Source organism: Thermobia domestica, chromosome 18, assembly GCF_964235325.1.
Source record: "Thermobia domestica chromosome 18, izTheDome1.hap1.1, whole genome shotgun sequence".
NCBI lineage: Eukaryota > Metazoa > Arthropoda > Insecta > Zygentoma > Lepismatidae > Thermobia > Thermobia domestica.
In genome coordinates this window covers 47,403,400-47,430,157 of record NC_137471.1, presented here as the reverse complement: position 1 = coordinate 47,430,157, position 26,758 = coordinate 47,403,400, and the positions used below count along the sequence as shown (strand labels likewise).

The window sequence follows — 26,758 nt, the reverse complement described above, 5'->3', positions numbered from 1 at the left end:
GGCGAAAGAAGCCTTTATGAGGAATAAAAGTCTGTTTTGTGGGACCTTGAATAAAGAGTTGAGAAAAAGACTCATAAATTGCTTCGTGTGGAGTGTTGTACTGTATGGGGCGGAAACGTGGACATTACGTAAAGGTGATGAAGACGAAGAAGTTAGCGGAGGACCGTGGAGCATGGAAGCTTCTCAGCTGCGGCAAGTGACCTGCCAATAAAGGCAGAATACCTATGATGATGATGATTTCAGTTTTGTGAGCTACAGAGGAAAGGGTTAAACTCTGGCCGCAGAGAAGGTATTGCCTTCTACGGTCCACCCATCATCGGATGGAAATGAAACGCTTGGTTTTTAGTTTTTCTTTAAAAAGGTTATTTTAGTTCAAATATCAGGGTTAACAGTTGAATATTTCAATTTTCTAGCGAGTTTTAATGAAAAATGCAAGCTGCGGATACAACCATGTGTCTAAAAGAAATTTATTTAATTGGTAGTGCCAATGAATAGATTCTGGGAAGTAAATTACCATCAAACAAACAAGTGTTAAGTGTATTTTTCCACAACTAGGGAACGGTAAATCTGACAGTGAGGGAAAGTGCACAATTAACTGTTAAAGTAACTGAGATATTTTGGCAAAAGGCAAGAATCTCGGTAAAGGATACCCAACGCAGTGTTGACAAGCTGATTGTATTGTATGAAAAATAGTGAGCATTTCAGAACAATGAAACTTCGAGTGAAGTGCAAAGGCAAAAAGAAGTAGTAGCCTTCTCAAATATCTTGCCTGATTTATTTGATATAGCACACGATAATGCTCTAGGTATTATTGAAATCAAGAAAGATAGAGTTTCTTTTATCTCAAAGACAGAAGGGACGACTTGGTAACATACTTGGTAAAGACATGAGTTTGGCGCGAAAAGAAATAGATATGCATGCCTTCAAAAGAAAGAGGAACGCAAAAGAAAATGCACTTATGAAAATGATTTGATTGAACTTTATACACCAAAATACATGGAGGTAAGCAGTGCAAGTAATGAAGAGGAAAACTCAGCTCAGAATGTTAGAGAAAGTATAAAAATGGGTGCGTGTGTGCTCAGACCCTCTTTAGAGATGTAAAAGAGGAAAGACTAATTTTATTATTCCAAGACTGGTTGCTGCTCTTGATCGGTACAAGGTCACTGATAGATATGACTGACCGCAGAAGCATTAGGCCATGATATATAGGAACTAGTAATAAATAGGTCTTCGATTCACTAATGCAGAGAGAAAATCCGTAGCAAAGTTGCACAGGACCACAAAGAACAATTTCAGAGTGCATCAAGTGCGTTAGTTGTGCATTGGGATGGAAAACTACTACCGAATTTGACTGGCAGAAAGACTATCGACAGGTTATTAATAATTATTACAGGATGGTCAGGAGAGGCTAATTGGTGTTCCCATTTTGTCATCATCAAGTGAAGAACATATTGCTTAAAGTTCGTGCAGACATTTTGTTGTGACACTATTCCCTGCAATATGGGTCATATCAACGGTGCTTGCATTGTGCTAGACACTACAAAAAATCTATACCTTTCTTATAGACACCACATTTATGAATTGGTCTTAAAATGTGTATTTGATAAGTGTTTGGTTTACAGCTGGACCGGACGTTCCTCTATTTAAGCGTTATCAGAACGAGTGATTTAAAATAAGACTGTACTAACGTTATTCCAGGAATTGATTATGATGATCATGTAAGAAACAACATTTCCGATGTAAGAAATGAAGTGTTGAATTTTGCTATGAAACTTGAAGAAGGAGGACACCGCAGAGAAGATTACAGGGAATTTTTAGGACTGGTATTCATATTCTTGGGTGTCATACATCCTAGAGGCGTTTTCTTTCGTTTGCCTGGAGCAATTCACCATGCAAGGTGGATGGGAAAAGCAATCTACTATTTAAAAACATTTCTCTTTCGCCAACAATTTCGTTTAACGAAGCAAGTAGAAATGGATCTTAGGAGAGTATGCATTTTTCTGATACCACTATACGCGCGAGCTTGGTTTAAATGTGATCTAGCATCTCATTCACCATTACAAGACCTGCAATTTTTGAAAGGTTTGTACAGTTATAGACAAATAGATGCTGAATTATTTGAAGTGGCTCTTTCTAAATTTTCTTGCCATCTCTGATACTTGGCAGAGGAACACGTAGCGTTTTTTTTACGAAGTTAGCATTATGAAAAAAAAACAAAGAAATGGTTGAAAGAATTAAAACTGTAAGGGGAAACCATGAAACAGCAAAGACGCTTCACGCAAGAGGTGATACGATAAAAATTTTTGTGAAAAGAGAAATCAGTGGTTTTGTTACAATAAAAAAAAATTCCTCGAGAGATTTAAAATAACCAAAGGGTATCTTGAGTATGATCCGATTTTATGGTCAAATAATAATGACTATGTTGAGGAAAGATATTGATGTTGAGTTAAATTCATCCACGTAAAAAACGATGCAGCAGAAATGGGAGTGTAACTAATAGAAGATTACAACAACGTTCTTACGAAAAATGAGGAGCAGGAACAGTTTCTTTTGCAGATAGTGAGGGCCTAGAGACAATCTTTTCTTAGATATGTCAAAAGTAAACTATGTAGCATATAAGATTAAAAACACCATACAGCTACTACACAAATAAGGGATATTTCAGTGTCTTCCATGTTATAATTTTTCTCTTTCCTCATAATGGTCTATGAATCATCTTGATGGAAACTTATTTGTAGTTCATAGCGAAACAAAGGTTTAGCTTTCTCTAGCAGTTTGTTTCAGTCTATGTAAAAAACAGAAAATTTTTACAAATCTGTTGTCCATAACTACAATAAAATAACATTACACGGAAGCATTTCGTTTTTCACAAATAATAACTCTTACATAATTATAGGTAACTTGAAAATAATGCCAGATTTGTGCTTCTGTTGAAACGCTACCTCAAAACAATATGACACATGACCCTCTTTCTATCTGAAAATGTTTACCTGAATTCAAGATGGCGGACTTCAAGATGGCCGCCATGATAATGTTATACAAAATTAGATTGCTCTCTTTTTCTAGTTTCATTATCCAAGATATCTTCTCATTTCCTTAAGCCGTTTCTAACTTACGAAGGTTTCTTACTGAATTTCCCTATATACTATCTATTGTAATCGGATTCAAAACTCTAGACCGCTTGAGACACGATTTAAAATTATTCAATGGATCTAATTTTTCTCGTGGCTTAATTTACTCTCCATTTCAGCGTTATAGACCCCTGGGTTCAAATAATTATATCTTCGAGCCCAGTTAAGGTAGAGACATGAGATATGCACCATTTTACTCACTGAAGTGTTTACTTTAACAGGTTATTTGCTTGCAACTCTCTGCTTAATACTTTAGGTTATGAAATAAAAAATATATTTAAAAATGTAATTTTTTTTGCAATAAATTGGTTTCCTTGAAGTTTAAAGAAAAATATCTCAGTTATTTTTTGCAATACAAGAATGAAATTTTTACTGAATATGAACGAAAGTATACTAAACAAAAGTGCAGTAGTATTTTTAAAATTAATTATATAGGTAATGTACAATAAGTTATTTTGTTACATGTACCGATCTCTGCCCGTAACTCCATTAGCGAAGAACGGAAAGCACTGAAGTACGCTCCATTGAATGACAATATTAACAACGTATACAGTTTTAGTTCAGATACAGACAAAAGGTCCGAAATTACAATATGAAAATAGTCATATTTTTTACGATCAGTTACCACTCAGCTGTTGCGACGTTGCCGCATGGAACTTCATGAGTCAGCGTTGCGCGCCGCGCGGGAAACAGAAATTGTGGCTGTGTTTGTTCTCGTGTCGTTGTTTTTTTTTCTCGTGTGGTTTCTTTTTATCTTTGTGTGTTTTTTTGGTTAGGTTGTAATATAAACAATGGAAAAGCATCATTTTCGAAGTTTCGAGAAACAGTTTATAATAAATGCAAGATCATTTTTTGATTTGGAGAAACAAAACAACGCTCCACAATTTTCGTTCTCCCAATCCGTCAAAAGAACTGCCGAATGCTTAAAGGTGTCTGAAAAAACTGTGAAGCGTGTTTCAAGTGAGTTTCGCAGTAATAGTGTCCTAGAATCTCCGAAAAAAACAGGTTCGCCGTCAAACAAGTTGGTTATAGACGAATTCCTTCAAGGGTGTATTCGCCGGAAGCTCCACGAATTTTATGTGAGAAAAGAGTATCCAACGGTAAAGAAACTCTTGGAACAGATAAGAAAGGACTTTACTGATGCTCCAGAAATGAGTGAAACTTCGTTATGGCGTGTGTTGCGAAAACTGGGATTTCGGTATAAAAAGTTTAACAAGAAACCAGTTCTAATGGAAAGTGATAAGATTGCTGGGCAAAGGGATCAGTTTCTACGGTTGTTGAAATTTTACAGACGTAATAATTTTAGTGTCTTTTACACCGATGAGTCTTGGTGCGGTGCGAACCATTCTGCCAAGTATGGATGGCAAGAGCAAATTCTGCCAGAAGAAGACACACCAGTGTATGACTACTACCGGAGTGCTGTTCAACAGGTTTCGGGTTGGAGAGGGGGCATTCGTACTCCTTCCGGTGCTGGGAAGAGAATAATTATGCTGCATATTGGCAACGAGGAGGGATTTCTTGATGGAGCCGAAGTGTGTTTTGTTGGAAAAAAGGGAACTCAGGATTACCATTCCGAGATGAACGCCAAGCACTATACAGAATGGTTTCAACGCATCATTCAGCTTTTGCCGGACAAATCAGTCGTGGTTTTAGATCAAGCACCATATCATACTATGCTGAATCCTGAAACTAGAAATCCAACTATGCGATGGAAAAAAGACGACATAATTAAATGGCTGGAGAAAAATCAAGTTCCTATTCCGTACTACGTTCAAACTTTCAGTGAACTTCACAAAAGTGTGCTATTGAATATCGGCAGGCCTTATTTCAAAGAGCAGGAACGTCTTCTAGAAACAATTGTGCGAAATACTGAAAACAAAACAATCAAACTTTTGTGGCTCCCTGTGGCACATTGCGAATTGAACCCTATAGAGTTGATATGGTCTTATATAAAGAATGAGGTTGCAAAGAAAAATAAAACGTTTCGTGTCGATGATGTGTGTGTTCTTTGCAAAGATGCCTTTAAAAATGTTCCTGTCTGTGTATGGAGAAATGCAGTTCGTCACGTGCAAAAAATAGAAGATCACTATTACAGTACGCAAGAGTATTTGGACGTTGCCTTGGAACCCTTTATAATCAACACACAAGATTCGGATGGCAGTAGTAGTGACAGTGAAATCTTGGATTTGGATTCGGATTCGGACGAATAAACAAGTAAGTATTTAAAGCAATTATTTAAAAATGTATGCTCGATTATATGTGTGCAATTCTCTTTAAAAAAATGTTTATAGAATTATGCACAGCGCTTTTTTTTTTAAAAGTAGAATTTATTACATATTTTTTCTCCTGTTAAATCACGCTCGCCTTCTTCTCACAAGAGGCAGAATGTCCGGCAACAGAGGGTCTGCAGCGTTGTCACAGCGAAGTCGGAGAGAGCCTCTCTCCCATACTGGTGATGCGTTAGTCTTCTGCGTAGGCGAATTCTGTAACAACGTCGCACAAAGGAAATCAGCTGGCAGTGAGATTTTTTTCCGCGAAAGAGCTCGGAACTTTTTGATTAAATATATAATTTATTATTTGCGATATTACAACATTACACTAACTTCTGTTTTACAGATATAACATATTTTATCTAAATCGTTTTAATATGCCTGCAGCTTTGTTAGATTCGGAAATCGCATGGGATCACAATATCGGTATTTGTATGGAGATGAAAGGAGTAAACATGACCAAACTTGCTCATTGAAATCAGTAATAATCACATGTTGAACTGTGTGAATGGCGCTTTTGAGAGGCCCGTCGTTTCTGAAATATATCATGTGAAACTGGTTAGTTTATGAAAATGGCTAAAAAAATACACACTTTTGAGTACATTTTTACTCATAACTTTTTCCTAGTTACACGTAAAGCTCTTAAATATACACCAAGTTGTAATAAATACTTTAACGATTAAAACAAGGTATAATGTATAGAATAGTTGACAGCCATTTTAGCATAACAAGGCTTTAAACACAGGGGTCTATAACGCTGAAATCTAGAGTAGTCCCATATGGAACCATTTTAGGGGGCTCGTCCAAGGAAATTCCTAAATTTATTTTCCCCATATAAATAAGGACCATTCCAATATATATATATGGATAATTCTCATATGTGGTTTTTCAGTAAATCGAGAAAAACGAATTTTTATTGCACTTAAAAGTATGTCATTCGTTTGGAATAAAAATTGAGTTTTAATTTTTGCTGGAAGAGATTACTTGTTTATTTATGTATTTTATATGTAAAAAAGCACACTGTTAAGTGATATCTATTGTTGATTTATTGTACTAAAAGTGACATACCAACATCCTAGCAATGAAACCTATACTTCTCTAATACTGACAAATATACTGCTTGTAAACGTTAATCACTTATTATTACATCACTGTTACGTTATTTACACAATATTAGACAGTCACTGGAAATCGAACTCGATACTATGCAACGCCTTGAATGAACATTCTTTCAATCATCATAATTATAGTACTTTTAAAAAAATCTTAACCGACTTCACACATGTATCCCACTTGTTTAGAAAGTGTGCAGAAAATTTGCAGTATAACCCCTGTGGTGTTATACAACCATAATCACGCTAAATAATGTATGGTTGCCTATAAGCATGGTATTTTGACACAAATAAGCCAACATCATTGAAGTATTTCACATTCTAGCTCCAACAATAACCATCAAATCCTAAATAAAATTTATATGGAACTTCTTTGAACGTATACTTTTTCAACCCATTTATTTAGAAAGTATTCCGAATATTTGCAGTACAACCCCTGAGATGCTATGCAACCATAACAACGTTAAATAATGTATGGTTGCCTATAAGCATGTTCTTTTGCTGCAAATAAGCCAGCATTCATTGAAGTGTTTCAAAAATAGTCTAGGTTCAAAGTTAACCATCGAATACTAAATAAATTTATATGAGAATATTTTGAACGTATACTTTTTCAAGCTAAAATTAAATCATTAAAATGCTTACGTTATGAGTGAACATACCTAGGACATATATCAGTATTAATATAAATGAGCTGAATTAAGAGCCGCCTTCTCTTTTTGGAATCGGTTAAAAAGAGATGGTATCATTGAAATATTATGTGTAGAAAGAAACCGAGTATTGTTTTCCCACAGTTTCGATCACAAATAAATTATTAGCACCTGAATGCGTTTTGGAAAATAGAATCACATCCACAGCTAATGGTATCCTATCCTTGTGAAGTTTCTAAATTTACGATATCGTAGAGACATTTGTATTCAGAATATGGGGTTCATTTACAGATTTATTCCCTTGTTTTTCTTCTTTCTTTTTTTTTCACTTTACTCAAGGTCTTTTCAGCTCTCTTACGACATCATGACCTCAATTGTAGTACAATATCGTAGAAGAGTGACTCGGCGCTTCCCACAAAAGATGCTCAAACGCAGTGAAGTAGCTTTCTGTAGTTTCAAAGGGAACCTGATAACACTTACGCTCTAAAAGAGGGAGAGTGTCCCTGCGTTTACAAAAAAAAAGATAGAAAATAAAGGAAGGAACATGCAATGAAAGGGAAGAGAAGAAGAAAATACATAGAAGAAAAACACTTCTCATGCATACAAATGACAAAAGTGTACGCCTCCTTTCCCTTAACCGACTAAAAATATAAGAATAACTTCTATTTTTTTCATACGATCCCAATGATACTGTAAAAGGAAGCATATAGCGTAAAAGAAATACCGCACTTGGATGATAGGAATAGTAATGCTAGGTTTTTAAGTTTTCAACATCGCAAGTAACCTGCTATTAATATTTTAAGTTGTTATCACAGGTTTCTGAGCATGCAGTATAGTTAAGCTATTCTTTGCGCAGTTAGTGGATTATTAGTACGTGCATATTGAATATTCTAAATCGAACATTTAAAGCAGTATTCTAATATATATATATTAAACTTACTTAAAACTTAACAAAAAGAGCTCTCATTTTTTACTTACATGCTGTGAAAAACATTACCGGCATTAAAGCTGCACTGTAGATGACTAATTCTACAATTTTTACAAGCATATACCAGTAATGAAAAAGATGTCCAAGGATCAGACATATACCAATGAGGTAAACAAAATGATATGACTGGGTTTAAATTATCATGTGTAGTTTATGAAAAAATAGTTTTTTTGAAAACCAAAAATAATGTACGGCAACTACATAAATTAAACTTATAATACTGTATACCACCATGATGCTTTCATAATGACACTAGCAAATACTATATTGTAAAGTATCCAATATCCTCACGTGTATTTTGTAAATTTATTTTGTTTATTGTAAAACAAGGAAGTGATATTCAAACTGTTTAGGAAAATAAAAACAGATAACGTAGGCATCACCCACAATTATAGGAAGTTTTCCTATACGGAAATAACAATGTAAGGCATTTCATAAGGAAACCTGAGCTCAGCTCTACGCTACAACCAGGAAGCACCTGAATCCCGGAAAGGAGTTGTGCTGGTTGAGGACGGAGAGTAGACCGGGGAGTTGTAATTAAGATCGCATAGTGAAAAGACATCGATTGGAGATTATCAAAGCTGAACTACCTGTGAGTATTACATCTATTTACGATGTTGGATAGTCATAATAGTTAACTTTCTGTGCCATTACGATTTAGTAGATTTTTATAGTTAAACCCATTTCGAGTCCTGATAGCTTGTGGTGTGATGTCGAAAATATGCAAAAGAAATTGATTATTTCATTTCTTATCCAAAGAAGATTAGTTAAATCCTTCCTTGAGTTCTCTAAATACACGGTGTTACAAATTTCAGATGAGCTACGCTCTGCCCCCAAGTATAAAAAGTTTCTAAGATACAAAGTCATTCCAGTTACAAATTTGTAGCACACGTTAATATACTTAACAAGCTTTCCATTATTACACTAGCAAAGACTATACCCACATCAAGCTTGCTTTTCATTACGACAATGGCGAAGACCAAACCTTCGTGAAGCTTTATGTTATAACATTAGCGGAAAATATATATGCTTATATGCTTATGCTTTTTAATATGACACTATCAAAAACCAAATCTTCATCAAGCTTTTCATCACAGCACTAGCAAACACTATACCCTTACCAAGTTTTTCATTGTGATACTAGGAAAACTATACAGTACTCGAACTTTTCGTTATGACATTACAAAAGACTTACAGCATAATCAAGCTTTTCATTATAACACTAGTAAAGACTATACCCCTTACCAAGCTTTTCAATATGACACTAGCAAAGACCATATCCTCATCAATGTTTACATTGTGACACTAGGAAAGACCATATCCTCATCAAGCTTTTCATTACGACACTAGGAAAGACCATATCCTCACCAAGCTTTTCATTACGACACTAGGAAAGACCATATTCTCATCAATGTTTACATTGTGACACTAGGAAAGACCATATCCTCATCAAGCTTTTCATTACGACACTAGGAAAGACCATATCCTCATCAAGCTTCTCATTACGACACTAGGAAAGACCATATCCTCATCAATGTTTACATTGTGACACTAGGAAAGACCATATCCTCATCAAGCTTTTCATTACGACACTAGGAAAGACCATATCCTCATCAAGCTTTTCATTACGACACTAGGAAAGACCATATCCTCATCAATGTTTACATTGTGACACTAGGAAAGACCATATCCTCATTAAGCTTTTCATTACGACACTAGGAAAGACCATATCCTCATCAAGCTTTTCATTACAACACTAGGAAAGACCATATCCTCATCAAGCTTTTCATTACGACACTAGGAAAGACCATATCCTCATCAATGTTTACATTGTGACACTAGGAAAGACCATATCCTCATCAAGCTTTTCATTACGACACTAGGAAAGACCATATCCTCATCAAGCTTTTCATTACGACACTAGGAAAGACCATATCCTCATCAATTTTTACATTGTGACACTAGGAAAGACCATATCCTCATTAAGCTTTTCATTACGACACTAGGAAAGACCATATCCTCATCAAGCTTTTCATTACGACACTAGGAAAGACCATATCCTCATCAAGCTTTTCATTACAACACTAGGAAAGACCATATCCTCATTAAGCTTTTCATTACGACACTAGGAAAGACCATATCCTCATCAAGCTTTTCATTACGACACTAGGAAAGACCATATCCTCATCAAGCTTTTCATTACGACACTAGAAAAGACCATATCCTCATCAATGTTTACATTGTGACACTAGGAAAGACCATATCCTCATTAAGCTTTTCATTACGACACTAGGAAAGACCATATCCTCATCAAGCTTTTCATTATGACACTAGGAAAGACCATATCCTCATCAAGCTTTTCATTACAACACTAGGAAAGGCCATATCCTCATCAAGCTTTTCATTACGACACTAGGAAAAACCATATTCTCATCAAGCTTTTCATTACAACACTAGGAAAGACCATATCCTCATCAAGCTTTTCATTAAGACACTAGAAAAGACCATATCCTCATCAATGTTTACATTGTGACACTAGGAAAGACCATATCCTCATCAAGCTTTTCATTACGACACTAGGAAAGACCATATCCTCATCAAGCTTTTCATTACGACACTAGGAAAGACCATATCCTCATAATGGTTTTCATTACGACACCAGGAAAGACCATATCCTCATCAAGCTTTTCATTACGACACTAGAAAAGACCATATCCTCATCAATGTTTACATTGTGACACTAGGAAAGACCATATCCTCATCAAGCTTTTCATTACGACACTAGGAAAGACCATATCCTCATCAAGCTTTTCATTACAACACTAGGAAAGACCATATCCTCATCAAGCTTTTCATTACGACACTAGCAAAGACCATATCCTCATAATGGTTTTCATTACGACACCAGGAAAGACCATATCGTCATCAAAGTTTTCATTACGACACTAGGAAAGACAATATCATCATCATGGTTTTCATTAAGACACCAGGAAAGACAATATCCTCATCATGGTTTTCATTACGACACTAGGAAAGACAATATCCTCATCAAGGTTTTCATTATGACACTAGGAAAGACCATATCCTCATCAAGCTTTTCATTACGACACTAGGAAAGACAACAGTATGGCTAATGAAGTGAAATCCAAAATTGTGATTAAGTCTTAAATATTAAGTTTTATTTAACTATAGTATCATATAGTCCAAATATGAGATATACTAGATGACATACATTTTGAATAAAACCAAGTGGTTGAGGATAAAATTTCATGCGTGGTTTTCAAAAATAATTGGGAAAAACAATTGTTATAGTGCTGAAAAGTATGTCGTTCGTCTCCAATAATAATTAGTAACTTTTGCTCTGCTGGAACAGGTTGCTTATTTATTTACGTACTGTTTGTAAAACAAGACACATCGTTAAGTAGCAGTAGTTGCATGTATTAGTTTTCCCCCTTCTTCTAATGATAATACATATACTTCTAACAGTGACACTCACATTCTTAATAGCGACGCGCATACTGTTTGTAATATTTAACGAAATTCACAAAAAATGGTGCAAAATGGTCAAGCGAATAAAGAGCAAACGTTTTCTTTTAATTTCTATATTTCTATTTACAAAACGAGTTGAGAATGCTCCAAGAGCATTGGCAGAATGAACTTAAAAAGAATTAATATTTCTTATTAACTTCTACAGTTTTTATACCAATTGTTCTATGTACTTTATTGTTATACTACTTATTAAATATTTCCTGTAATATATCTATCCGTTTATAATTTCCTTGTGTACTAAATTTTTTCACATGTTTAGTTTAAGAGTTCTGTTAAAACGTTCTACAATATATTGTTTCAAGAAGGCAGATGCTCGAAATTGAAAGATTCGCAAAATATCATCTCTTTAACACTTACTGTTTCCGAGATATGTTTCCTTCAACCTCCCGAAATCCGAAACTTTTTGGCCAATATCTGGGGAACAGTCGCCAGTTTGCCAGTGGTCACCGGTTTCTATTTCCTATCAAAATGTGCACCATCCTCTTAGGTATTGATCAACATTAATATGATCTCTCTATGACTTACGGTTCCCGAGATATGGCTCATTAAATGTCCTGAAATCGGAACTATTTGGGCCAATATCTCGGGAACGGTAGACGCGAAAACTTCCATCACTTCTTTAAATAGTTTTTGATGCTCTAAACGAATGGAGGGCTCAAAATTGAAATATTTGCAAATAAAACAAACACACACACACATTCATTGGGAATTCAGTAACGAACTTAAAAATTAAAGTGATGACCAAAGTCTGGTCTCAATTCTTTGTATATCTTTTTAATCTTTCAAGAAACTTCAAAATTACAAAATAATGTTACCGTTATGTGACAGAAGATAGAAACTTTTTATTATGTAAATTATATTATCTACAAAACAAGCGCAATTGTACTTGTAAATATGTAGAGCTTAACGAAGTAGGAAAAAAAGAACTTTTTTTAAAAACTTATTCGCATTTATTATAATAAGAAATGAAATTTTTTTAAAATTTGTATTTTTTGTGGCACTTTCTTTAGTTTCATGAATTTCCTGGAGGTATGTTCAACACAAAGTTCTCATGATTTTTACCATACACAAACAACTTAATTCCAACACTATACTACACCGTTCTCTATTCTTCATTCACGCGTTATAAAGTAAATCACAGATGCAATCAAGCGGGTTTAGTAAGATACAGAAGTTTTAAATTTGCGTTAATATATTCGTTATTTTCAGTCACTTGTAGAACTTAAATTATATTTTTCTCTTTTTAATAACTCAATGTCAATTTATTTACAATCATAACAAAAAAACTTCAATAATTTACGCCAATTCAAGCTTGATAAATATTTATCAAATATGAACTGGCGTAAATTATTGAAGTTTTTTGTTACGAATGTAAATAAAACGACATTGGATTACTAACAAGAGAAAATATAATTTAATTTTTATGAGTATATATATATATATATATATATATATATATATATATATATATATATATATATATATATATATATATATATATATATATATCAGGTGCTCTAAAAATGACACCCATGAACCTCAGAGCGTTATTCTATAAGTCAAACATATATATATATATATATATATATATATATATATATATATATAATTTATGTTTGACGTCCAGTATATAGTTTCCATATTCTGAAATGCGGACACACTTTCGTCTGGCTAACTCGTTATATAAACAAAAACTTTGGACACAAAATGCCAATACTTTATCTGTTACTTTCAAATTTAGTTTTAAAACAAAGTACAACTAATTACAACAAGAGTATTTACAAACAACATCAAATTGATTTGACTATTTAAATTTTTCAGTACATCTGACCTGTTTTTTTTTTAGCTATTTCTTTTTTCTATACAGGATGATCCAGAAGTAGTCGTACCCCCTCTTTAGTTTCAACAGTATAGTGTTAGTTATGGTAGAATGTTTGTATACAGTTACCTTGAAGTCTTAAGAGTCTTAAGAGTCACGAACATCTGTATGATCACCATCCATGTCGTAACACAGCTGAATTCTGCGCCAAGTTCTCGCAGATGTATTGCGGAGATATTCCGGAGTCACGAGGGTGAAGGCGTGTTCCACAGCTGCTCGTAATTCCTGTGTTGTGTGATACCGAGTGTTTCTTACTTGTTGCTTTATCAAACCCCAGAGAGCATTGTCTGGTATCGTCAAATCGGGACTTCTTGGAGATCAGACAAAGGAAGCTGGTGTAAATGCACAACCTCTTCCAATACAATACACTGCAATAGAACTTCACCGCAAATAACTGTTACCAAGCAGAAAACAGCAGAAAGCAAATCAGAGTGGATAGCAATGTTGCCAGACAATGCCAAGCAATGTTATCAAACAAATGTGGGTAAAACCTAAAACCGTCAGAGAACACTAATTAGGAGTACGCCCACTTCCGGATCATGAACACACCTTTACACTTGAAATATATGAAAGCAAATTAACAATATTCTTGAACTTTAAAATGCGGACAAATCAGGAAATTTCGAAAAATGTGTGCGGTTGAAAATGTTTACACTCGAAATACGGGTATGTCCGCATAAATGCTGACCCTAGCCCAATATTTATACCCTTGTAAGCTAAAGGAGACGAAGCTAAACTGGGAAAAAGTGATTATGAAATAACCGGGTCAGTAAGAACATGTGAAGGTATAGAAGAGCGCCGAGAAAACACACAGACACGAGTTTTTCTTCATACCAATAATTCGAAAGACTTAAAGACGACCGACGCGAGGAATCCACCTGGTTTGAACCCTCCCTCAAAAAACTTCATAACTCGACTAACATTCACATACTTTCTTAACACAACTGTACATCAGATAAATTCTTGATGTAACCTAAAGATTTGATCTTGCGCCTCGTCTGTACTCTTTCTGTCCGTATAAAATGAAGGGTATGAGACAAAAACATGGTAACCCAGAATGTTACTATTTTAAGAAATTAGAGATTTTCTGCTGTCCAATTCATTTTCAAAGTTGGAAAGCTGATTTTTCATATAAGGCTGCACATGAAGGATTAAACGTACAAGATTAAACGAAGCGCTGCTCTCTATCGGATGCTGCATAACTCAGCAATTGAAAATTTGTTGGTTACCATGTTCTTGCCTTACACCCTTCAATATTAAATATACTCCATAGTTCTGGATAATCACAATAACATTTTAAAACACATTTGTCTGACCAGAACAAAATGAGTTATTAAATAACTATACGATTTTTGTTACAGTTTCAAGGACCTAACGTCCTCTTCATCAGACATTGAGAAAAGACAGATGACAGCAAATCTTATATCTTCCTCAGCCGTTAGTTAGCATTTCACTAATAACTAACTAACTGCTAACTAATGGCTGGGGAAGATATAAGATTTGCTGTCATCTGTCTTTTCTCAATGTCTGATGAAGAGGACGTTAGGTCCTCGAAACTGTAACAAAAATCGTATAGTTATTTAATAATTCATTTTGTTCTGGTCAGAAAAATGTGTTTTAAAAGGTTCAATATTACATATATGTATTGGACACCAGGGAACTTCCAACAAATTTTTTTGGATACACGCCGAGAAAGACTTGATACTTTCCGGATGAGCGACAGGCTATGCACTCGTAGAACTAGTATCTACTAGGACTACCGACGAACATAGCTCACCCTATGGTTTACATTTTTATTGCGAATGAACAACGGGCTATATCCGCAGCATGTCTCCTGTGCTTATTTATTAGCACCACTTGCTTCGAATTTGAGCCGCTAAATGGCATGTATGTCATTGAAATCGTAAAGTCCTATGTGATAAGTCACCTCTCTAACGCGAGTCACAAGATCCTCCTCCGTTTCTTTTATTTCTTCAATTACAGTTCTCTGCTGTGATCAATGAGCTAAGGTGTGCTATGCGTACGTGACTTATTCTATACAAGAGCGAATAAAGACTGTAGAGTCATACATATGCACCGGTTTCTTTTTAAAAAAAAGAAAAGAAAAGATGCGTTATATCGTAAGGCTTTTCCTAACTGTTCCGTCCAAACAAAGAGCAGCATTCAGAAACTAGTGAAGAAATGGCACATAACAAGGTCTGTTGCAATTGCACCAAAGAAAAAAGAACCAGCTGTCCGCTCTCCTAAACTTTCTGCATGCGCTTGCAAAGTGATACTATGTTCCTCTGGTACAGAAATCTACGAGAAAACTTGAGCAACAACAAAGGGTGAGTGGAACAACATGCAGTTTTTCCTCTTGCCTTGGGCTCATCCCTACAAAATGACAACCTTTCCAGCTACATTCGACCATTATTCATTTCCTTTGTAGTCGATACGTACAAATAACTTGGTAGAAAACCCATACAATGTCATTGTAGGGGAAAATCTGCCAGGACGCTTAGTTTAGTCTTTAAAAAATGAAGACATACAAACGTATGGAAAGCCTGGACAGAATAGACCTAGAAGTACTCACTGTATTGCGTCAAAAGTTTAAATGCACCTTGTATATGGTTTCAATATATATGTACAGAGTGTCTCAAAAGCCCCCTGACATGGGGTAACTCTGTTATTATCAGAGTTACAACAAAATGTAAGAGGAAAAACCATCTCCAAATATGATGTTTTCAATATAAAGTGAAGGAATATTTTTTAAATCGGATGAGCCGTTTGGGCTGTACACTCTTTATGCGCCTGATGTTAAATGAAAATTAAACGCTGTCATTACTTGGATCTACAATATAAGTGAATGAAGTTACTGTTTGAAATTGGGGTTGGCCATCAACATGTTAGCGTAAAAAACAGTAACTTCATTTATTTATGTTGTGGGTCCAAATAAATGGCAACGTTGCATTTTCACTCAACATTGGGCGCATAAAGAGTGTATAGCCCAAACGGCTCGACCTATTTAAAATATTCCTTCATTTTAAATTGAAAACATCCTACTTGGATACGATTGCCTCTCTTGCATTTTGTTGTAACTCTGATAATAACAGACTTACCCTATCCTAGGGGACTTTTGAGACACCTTGTATATTTGCCTTTGTGGTGTAGAATGCTTTGAAGATATATGACTCTTTTCTTGGCAGTGATCATTAATGTTATTATACTGTCGAATAGAATAAGAATCAAGAAAATTTATTAGCCCCAAGTCATATCAGATGAAATGAGCAAGAAGATAGAAAATATGGATACTCATAAATATCCTTAAGTTTCTGTTTCTCTGTCTTTCAGTTTCCTTTTATATATTTTTATTTTCTGAATATTCCAATTTTATTTGCTGTTTTAAAATTGCATCACTCTCTCTTTCTCTGACAAAGTGTTTTCGGTTAAAGAAATATACGATATTCCTTTATTAGAAATGAAACAGCCGGCAAAGGATAAGAAGTAAAAAACTGTAAAAGATGAGCATTGGCAAATGGAAGTAATATTATGAGAATTTTTCTTTCAGAATATTTTAAATATTTCTTTCATTTATCTTTTGGATCTCCTTCTGTCCACGCAACCCGTATTTCAATTTAGAGAATAAAATCAAACTTGAATTATAGAAATAAATTATTATTATTTTCCTACTGTTTTGCGTTTTCTGTCATTTTGAAATAACATGCAGAACTATTGTTACATGCAAGAAACAATTTTCTTTTGTTTTCAAATTTAACATAGCCTTAATCTCATTTAACATAACTTTAACCTTAATCTCAGGAGAACTTTCCCAAGAGGCCTTTGAATCTTGAAGCAAAGATGTTGCTCGTAGAAAGTAGAGAAAGTTATACTTGAAAAGTTTCAAGAAGAGACACATTAGTTAAGTTCTATTTACCTTCGAAACAAAAGAAAAATGAGAAAACTGGCTTCGGAAGTCGCAGGCAGAACACATACCTAATATTTGGTATGTTGCACCTCTGGTTCGCAGCACAGTAGCTATACAATTTAGCATGCAAACAATAGTTCGAGGCATGGCACACCAGATCAGCACACACAAATCACTTAGTTCCTGCAACTTCGCAAAGAGTTCCGATTGACGTTCAATGGCATTCCAAAGGTTTGAGTTTGAGGGCCATTGCAGCAATTGAAACTCACCACAGTGCTCTTCCAATCACTGAAAAACACTGTTGACCTTGTGACAAGGACCATTGTCCTGCTAAGAGGTGAAATTCCCAGCTGGAAATATGACTAATATGAATTGGTGTAGGTGATCAGGAATGACTGCTAATAGCTAAGATCCGTCTTGGTGTCCCTTTCCCATACTCACTACCGCGCCCATGAAGGGTCCACGAATCATAATACGGTAGAGTCAACACCAGCCAGTCGTCATCTTACTGTGCTTTTGCCGCTTTTGCATTTTGCATTAAGTAATTGGGGCATCTATTTTTAGTGTTTTGCATATGCGTAAATATTCTTATGAAAGTGAACAAACATACCCTAAATCGTTTTCTTTTTCTTTCTTAAAATCAATTATACTTAGGATGTAGTAGCACTTCAAGTATAAATTCTACAATACTGTTACCGTATAAGGAAAGAAATTTCCAAACATGAGACATACAGTGACCATTTACCCACGAAACTTTCCATAGTGTATTTGTTCTCGTAGCGACTAGGCAATCTTGGCGAACTCGATTACTTTTAATCAGACACTTTAAGGTAATGCAAAAAAGTCGAACCTAAATGAATTTTAGTTATATCTAATTCTATTTTTTGTTTTTGTTTAATGAAATAAGGCCATTATGGAGGGTGCTTAAGTGGTACTTACAGTTGAGATCCTCGTCGTCTAGTCCTCCTATCCTCCTCATGGGTATTGACTGTGAGCGTTGGTACCACCCAATCCACAGAACCTTGTTCCTCGAGAGTCGCTCCACTGGGTCCACTTCTTCTGGAGGATGTCCCTTCTGGAGACATTGGTGAAGGCGTACTATCGAAGGTAGCAGCTGCTGGAATGAGAAAATGCATTAGTTAAAATATTATGTGTAGGAATATTCATGTGCTTTATTTTTAAAGTCCCAGTCGAGTGCACGTCACCAAATCGTTGAAACAAGTATGTGAAAGGTTTAGAACTAGATTGGTCATTTCCAAAGATGGGAAATCTTCGGTCTTGAGTCATAAAATGTTTCCTCCTAGACTTGTTGTGAACAATGCTAAATGATCATCATTAACCTTATATCATTTTATAAGCCACAATATATGACTCTGAAGGCGACAGGTCCCTCATTCTTGGTCATTTCCAATTGAATGCTAACTGAGAAATCAAAGGCTAAACTTTTTCTCCAAATAGCAAATATTTTATGATTCGAATTCGGGTAACTTAGTGGATAATAGAAAACAAAAGAGGAAAAGGAAACGGAAGGAAAAGCTTGGGGAATTCATGATGTAGTGCTTCAGAGGAATGTTGCGTGTATCGGAACATAAAGGAGAAAGACATCGGAACATAAGGCTATTATAGTAAGTAGCAAATGATGGCCGATATATTATCTATGAGGGTCAACAAGAATTAAAAGAACGTTTTGGTGTGAAACAGAAGCGACAAATGATATGTGCAAAAACAACGCATTTTACTCTTCAACATATTCGCCAAACACATTCAAGCATTATCATAGCGTGATACCAGTTTATCCACACTGACATTCTACTCTATTGACACCAAAGTATTCAATCATGTATGACAAAAAGTCTTTTGAGTTTATCAGAAGTGAGAAAGTGCTTTCCGGAAAGAAGAAATATTCAACTTGTAATGGGCTGTAGTTGATCCATTACAGTTTTCCATTATTCATTTGTTTCTGTTGCGATCTTTTGATTTTTTAGAATTTTTACTGCTGTTCACGATTGTGCGATTTAGTTATAATCTGTTCTTCTAACTGTTATCCTTCAAAAGTATATCTGAGCCGATATTGTGCTGTGAAATTAATCTTGTGAGATTTGCGCTCTGATCTCAAAATGTACTGCTATTTGTTCTTCTTCTTACTTAACAAATCCTGCGAATAATAAACCTAGGTAGATGGAATTGATCATAATATTCGGTATAACGAAAATATAGGATAACAACCCAAGTGTCGTCTCGTAACCTGTTAGTATCTATGCCTAATTTAAAGATATTTGTAAATTAATTAGAAAATAGTAAATTTTTGTATATGTGGAACTCTTTAGTTTAAAGAATTACTGTGGTAGTTCTCCCACAATGATTCTGGACAATGCTTTTCACTTAGAACTGTTATATGTTCACATCCTCGAGCGTGTTTCAATTTATATGTATGGGTAAAAGATCTTTGATAGTTTTGTACCAGGAAAATCGTACATTACACGACCAATGAAGCCAGCGCGTCTCAGGATAACATACAGTACATCTTAAGAGCCTGCCTTACTAAAAATAATACGAAATTTACCATTTTCTTTTGCTTGATTATTCATCACTGAGAGGAGATAATGAAATGCAAGTTACCACAATCATAGATAATGCTATTCTACAACAGAAAATATGAAACTGAAGAATGTTCAGTGTTGCAATCCAAAGAAATTACAATGTTGCCAGAAAAACAATTTCCCTAAAATCTAAGTTAAGGCAGCGACTAGAGGAACAATTGCATTTGGTTACGTATCATGTTGTTTTGGTTTCTTGCGAACTACTTTTTAACATTATTTTTTAGTTTTAATAACTGTATGTTAAAACTATTTTGTTTATTACAAACTAAATACAACTATTATTTAAAAAGTAGTTCACAGAAACCAAAACAATACGATACGTAACCAAATGCAGTTGAATTTGTTCCTCTACTTGCTGCCTTAACTTAGATTTTAGGGAAATTGTTTTTCTAGAAACACTGTAATTTTTATGGATGGCAACACTGAACATTCTTCAGGTTCATATTTTCTGTTCTAGAATAGCATTATCTATGATTGTGGTAACTTGCATTTCATTTTCTCCTTTCACTAATGAATAAACAAGCAAAAGAGTGTTATTTTTTAGTAGGGCAGGCTCGTAAACACCTAAACACCATATGCAAGGCTCTGTTTGTCTGATTCCTTATATGGAATTAGTAATATAAATCTAGACTTCGCAACGCACTAAGTTGATTATCATTGAAGATACACGATAAAAATATATAGGATGAAGATATAGTGAAGATATAGGAAAGAATTAATTGGGTCGAGCGGAAAATGAATGAGAGAGTGTTAGAAATGGTGGGGGAGAAAAGAACACTTTTAGGTATTATTGAAAAGAGGAAGAGAAACTGATTGGGACATTGGCTAAGAAGAAATTGTATCATGAGGGATGTCCTAGAAGGTATGGTGGGAGGAAAGAGAGGGAGGGGCTAGTGACCTGCCAATAAGGGCAGAATACTTATGATGATGAGGAAGATAAACAAGAATGTTTAATTTAATCTAAATATATGGTGCTTCGAGATGGTACCAATACGAGGTGTATTCAAAAAGACCGAACAAGGTGTATAATGCCCTTGCTTTATTGCTCATTATACAAACTTTCAACCACTTTCTTCTTCAAATTACTCCCCTCTCCTGTTAATACACCGTTGCCGTGGTTTCTTCCAATTTTGGAATGCCTCCTGAAAATCACTTTTCCCGATTGCGTGCAGTACTGTCGTCGCATTTTCCTGAATTTCCTCTGTGGACTAAGTGTGACGTCCTGCCAAATTGGTTTTAAGTATGGGAAAAATAAAAAGGCCTGTTGGGGTCAAGTGTGTACTTGAACGTATTAACGTACTAAATAAGTATACTTGACGTACTAAATACGCCAAGTGTAAACTTGAACGTACTTAATATAAGGTGGGTGGGGCATAACGGAAGTGCGATGTTTTGCCACATAATTTGCAAGTTTTTCACTCATGATTTGACAAGGTTCTACACTTGTACCAGGGTCTTTAGTAACCTCACAAAGAGTTAAACGACAATTTTCACTATTTACAGCACGCACAATATCAGCATGTTGGTCGTTAGTTGATGTGGAAGGTTGTCCAGTCCTTGGACCTTTGGCAACCGAACTTCTGCCTTCCGTAAAATGCTGAAACCAATCAATTATGACTATACGTTCGACGCATGCAGACATTAATATATTTTCTGTTAAGCATTTGGAATGTTTTCATGAAAGTTTACCCTACTTTTGCGCAAAATTTCAAGATTTATATCACGGATGCGCTGTTCCTCTAATTCCTTCGTTATTGCCTTTTCTCTAATCCGACAAGCAGCTTATGCACGACGTCACTGAATGTGTTCTTACTTGACAACTAGCGCATAGAACGGAACCCAGTGAAAGGAGATCTTTTACCAAGATATGCCGCTATGTGCGCACTATATCCGGATCACGCTGCCAGAATCCGTTGGTCGGGGTCCGCTATTTAAAAAAGTTTGATCATTTTTGAACACACCTCGTATTATTTGATTGGATGTAATTTATGTTTCGAAAACGATGAATTTAAATGTGGATCTAACACAATTATATATTATATTATCGAAACATTTTCTGAGAACTCCGTTGCCTGGAAATGATGTTGATAATGTTGATCTTCGACTACATACTTGCTCTTACCATTTATTTTTTCTGCTATTATAATTTACCTTTGCACGTAATAAACTTGAACGTACTAAATATCCATTATAACTATTTTGGAATTAGAGTTCTCTTTGAGATTCAGTTTGTTACGTCTGGATGTCTTCTCACTCAGATAACGTACCTGTAAATGTGGTGCAGAGGGTGAAGAGTACATTACAAGCTGTAGCACGCAGCAGAATCCATCTGTAAAAGCTCTCAACTTCAGCGAAGCAGCGAGAAGGTGCAGACATGAATATGGACTATTTCGAGTTGTGAACCCTGAACATGAGTGACAAAATTGAGAATAATGTCACTTGTGAAGTTTAGAGTGTGATAGAGATGTTTGCTTTCCACTTGTTTCGTAAGTTGAAAGACCCACTGTCTAATAAATACTCTCCTCATGCTGCAAAACTCAAGGCCCTTTTAATAAACTGGACCGAACAGAATACAATGACCGTGTTTTATGTAGTTTCTATACAATATTTTTTTTTTTGCAAACGTTATTTACCGTTTATGTTTCATACCAAAACGTTCCATATTTTCTGGTAGTTGTCCTAGAAATGAATAAACAAGATTTAACAATTTAATTAGGAACTCAAAATGGACTTACATATTACCAGAAAGAATAGTTGAAACAAGGATCAGACAAGAAGGATCAAGAACGAAATCTCTGTACTATATCCAGGAAAGAACGACCATATTACTATTTGAAACAAGCAGTGAATACAAAAAAGAATGACCCTTTTATGTTGCCCATTTGTGGTTGATGAGGTAGAAAAAAAGAAAAAATATCCTTGAAAAACTTGTTTTGAATCCCAATCGAGTATTGCAGTGTTTAAGACTAGTGTAGGTTGCTTTAAAGATTATTATGGAGGTAACAGTAACACATGTGTAATATAAATTCGAAAGTGATAAATCGACTGTTCACAAATAGTTTTAGAAATTTTAATATTTGATTTTTGGTGGATATGAATCAGGTTTGGTAATATAAGAAAATTTAAATTCATTTATAAGTAAAGGTATGAACATGAATATGTGCATATAAGTGAATATCATTTACCTGATTGTTCGTCTGCATCATAGCTATCATTATTGTCGAAGTCATACAGTCCTGGAGGTTTTCCCACTCTAACAGAAAGTCTTCTTCCAGCTGGGCCTCTGGAATTCCAGCTGTCATCTACGGTAGATGATCCACCACCCCCACCTGTGGAGCCTACGTTAGTTGGCACCGCCCCGCCGCTACTTACGTCACTAACATCGGAACTCTCGGAGCTATATCGTCCTCTTTCTTGAGCTGTTGGAGGCACCCATGCTATGGACATATGACGTCCACCTTTACCAGTTCCTCCGGGTATATCTAACTGCGGTCCCTGTAACCGACGAATATCTCGATAATATTCGGAGTCTTCGTCACCGCCTGACGCACGTTTGTCCGTTGCGTGATATACGTCGTAAGCAGATGCTCGACGCGGAAGCTCATATGGAAGCGCTAAACCCGTTTCACCTGCGGATCCACCACCTCCGCCAGCTGGCACCTCATCATCGTAGCTATGCTGCTTTTGCATTCTAGAACGTCTTCGGATTCTGCCTTTACGCCGTCGCCAGTTCTCTGCCTCTTCCTCATTCATTACGTCATCAAGAGAGCTTTCGGAGGCTGAGGACCTTCCGTGGCCCGTACCTGACCCTCCGCCAGCAGATGACGACGAAACTGAGGTTGCTTCTGAAGCATCATCTCCACCTCCTCCGCCGCCCCCAGGGAATCCCTTAGAAGAAACCTTTGGAGATTCTAATGCTCGACCACTTTTTAATCGTTCTAATTTATCCCGAGGTAAATCAATGACGTCCCGATACAAATCGTGATGCTGTTTATCCCACCGATCATCAAAGGGTCGACGCTCAGACATGGGACTCCCTACGCGACTCGAAGGACAACTTCCTCGACCACCACCACCAAGTGTTTCATCAGCACTTCTGCGTTTGTCCCTGTTGCGTCGGTCGAAGTCCCCTCGCTCAGCACGCCATTCCATCTCCCGTTCCCACCGCAACTCCTCGCGTCTTTCACCAGCAACTTTCTCCAGCTCTTTCAAAGACGCTGGAGACACGTCACTGTGGCGCCTAAGTTCAGGTGATCTCGGAACATTCAAGCCACTGCTACTGCCAATCTTTACGTCTGAGTGTCTTCGTTGCAGAGCGTCCACCACAACAGGAACTTCTAGAAGACTCTCAGCGGAGTCTTGTTCTCCAGGATCACTTGCGCGCTGAGCTTGAACACGAGACTGCAGCTTCCGTCGACAGATGCTGCACCTCCACGTATTTTGCTGAAAAGAAAGACCAAAGAAAATTAAACTCTAAAAGAATACATGTATGTTAAAATTTTAAGCATCTATTTAACACTGAAATTAAATACAGTATTTGAGTATCAATGTACCAGGTATTGACTCTTAAGTTATCATTATAAATTTTAGACAAGACATTCATTGAAGATGGAAAGGAACCAACAAAACCGGAGTATGGGAAGATTGCAATTGTAGAGTTGTATTCTTCGGATGGTATTAAACTTACGTCGTCACCACGAACCTATTTTATATCTCGTGGTGAATTTATTGTCCAAAACGCTCACCAATTCGCAGGAGTGAGTATGAATTGAGGTTTTCCGAAACCAAATCTTTGCAGGAAGTGTTCAGAAAAAAAAAAAAAAAACGCGTACGAAAAATCGGGGAAGAGACTGAGCAGCGAAGAGAAATTCTTAAAGTTCTTAGAGGAAGGTGTTGTACCTGTGGACACTTTTAGAGTCTTCGAAATTTTGGTGTTAATTTTCAGCACTTTTTCCCTAATTTTTGTAGTACATTTGAAGTGTCATCTCTTTGCTATCAGGTAGGATGATATTTAAACGTGTTACGTAATTACAATAGCTTTTATAAGATAAAATAAGACCAAATCCGTTTTGTTCACAGGTACATTATGGTCGTGTACCATTGAACAGACCCTCTTGTACCTTCGAACAGTGATAATTACAATGTTTCTGCGGCAATAATATAAAAAGAAACCACAAATATTAACAGTTATAAATTGCAATAAAATGTTTAGCTATAAAAAGCTCCCCAGAATTAAAATTTTATCAATTAAATTAAAAATTGAAGAGAAGTTCTAACAAAAACTTGTGAGCAATAAAGTTGAGCATATACAACTCTTAACATTATGTTATATAATAAGCGAATATATAGAAACTACTTAAAATTATAATTAATAACTTTATATCCTAACCTAACCTATATAAAATATATCAATTGTTTTAACTACAATATTATTTATCGTTTAAAGGTACACGATGCATTAATATTCATAGGTACAAGAGGGTCACCATTACCCAAAAAAAAAAAAAAAAAAAAAAGTTCTTCACTAGCTTAAATATCGAACAGATGTTAAAACTAAAAATAATACTGTATTCACCAATGATTCTACTCCAAGTTTGGACAAATAAATATCACAAGTTGCGAAAACCGAAGAACACAAAACTCAGAAGGTAACTACAAAAAATTTTCGTTTTGGGGGTGAAAAAATTAAAAGGAACATTACTCGACACAACACAGTAAACAACACCCAAACGCGTTTGTAGTGCTTTTTTTCATTTAATGTTTCAAATGAAGTTTAATCACTGCACCTAGATAGCTCTGAATTCGAGAAAAGCACAGGTGTTCAAAGGTACATTGTTTCAAAGGTACAACGCCTTCCCCTACTTTAAATTGAATGACCGTTGGTTAGAATCTTGCGACTTTACATCGTGATAGATTTCTCTATCATTTTTTCATAATCATAATCAAGTCAATGGAGTGGTAACTTTATAAACGTTGGACCTGAACAACTTTCTTTCAAAACTTACATTTTTTCCTAAAATGGTTGCTTTAACTGGAACTATGATTATTTATTTTTTTGAAAAAGCTAGAATCTGTGGCGTGCATTTTCAGCACAGCTTTCTTGAGGGTGACATAGTATAATGTGGAAGGGCTGGTTCTATGGAAAATTGCCTTGAATGATAATCTGTAAATCTATCAACTGTGTTTCGGGTTCAAGCCAAGAAACGCTCCGGAGACAAAGTAAAGAGTATACCCTATTCTTCATAACCTTATTGTTGCATAATGATATATGGAAAGTAAGTAATGCAAGTAGCAATGTCACTTGTAATCCGCGTGAAGAATTTTTGTTCGTGTATGACTAGATATTTTTCAATTAATGTTTAAACCGGAAGTGGTAGTAGATTTCTAATATTTCCGGTTTCAGTAGATACATTAGAGTAGAAATGAAATAGACTTTTGGCTAACTTATCTGATTGCAGGAAACTACTTTTACGTATTTATTACTAATTATAGTATATAATGATCAAAGTTAAAACTGGAATTGGTTGACACTTCCGGTTTGAGAAGAAATTTAAGAGAGAAAATGGTGCTTACTCTTGGAATACCAAATCGATTCTAAAATAAACACTTCTCGATATCTCTTCCATTCTTTTTGCTGTATTTAGATCAACATTGAAACCGGAAGTTATAGTGGATTTC

At 35.6% G+C, this 26,758-nt stretch overlaps 1 protein-coding gene across 3 annotated transcripts in view; it reads right to left on the bottom strand.

Moving 5' to 3' along the window:
• The window catches only part of LOC145676131 (uncharacterized), a 997,262-nt gene that overhangs the window by 368,095 nt on the left and 602,409 nt on the right, over positions 1-26,758 (bottom strand). For all 3 annotated transcript variants that reach the window (XR_014129303.1, XM_081747034.1, XM_081747035.1), the window contains exons 6-7: positions 23,266-24,523; positions 18,420-18,597 (exon numbers count right to left, since the gene is read on the bottom strand). Coding sequence is in view for 2 of the 3 variants with exons in the window: in XM_081747034.1 (XP_081603160.1) it covers positions 18,420-18,597; positions 23,266-24,523 (1,436 nt within the window). In the remaining variant the exon portion in view is untranslated. The remainder of the gene's footprint in view (positions 1-18,419; positions 18,598-23,265; positions 24,524-26,758) is intronic.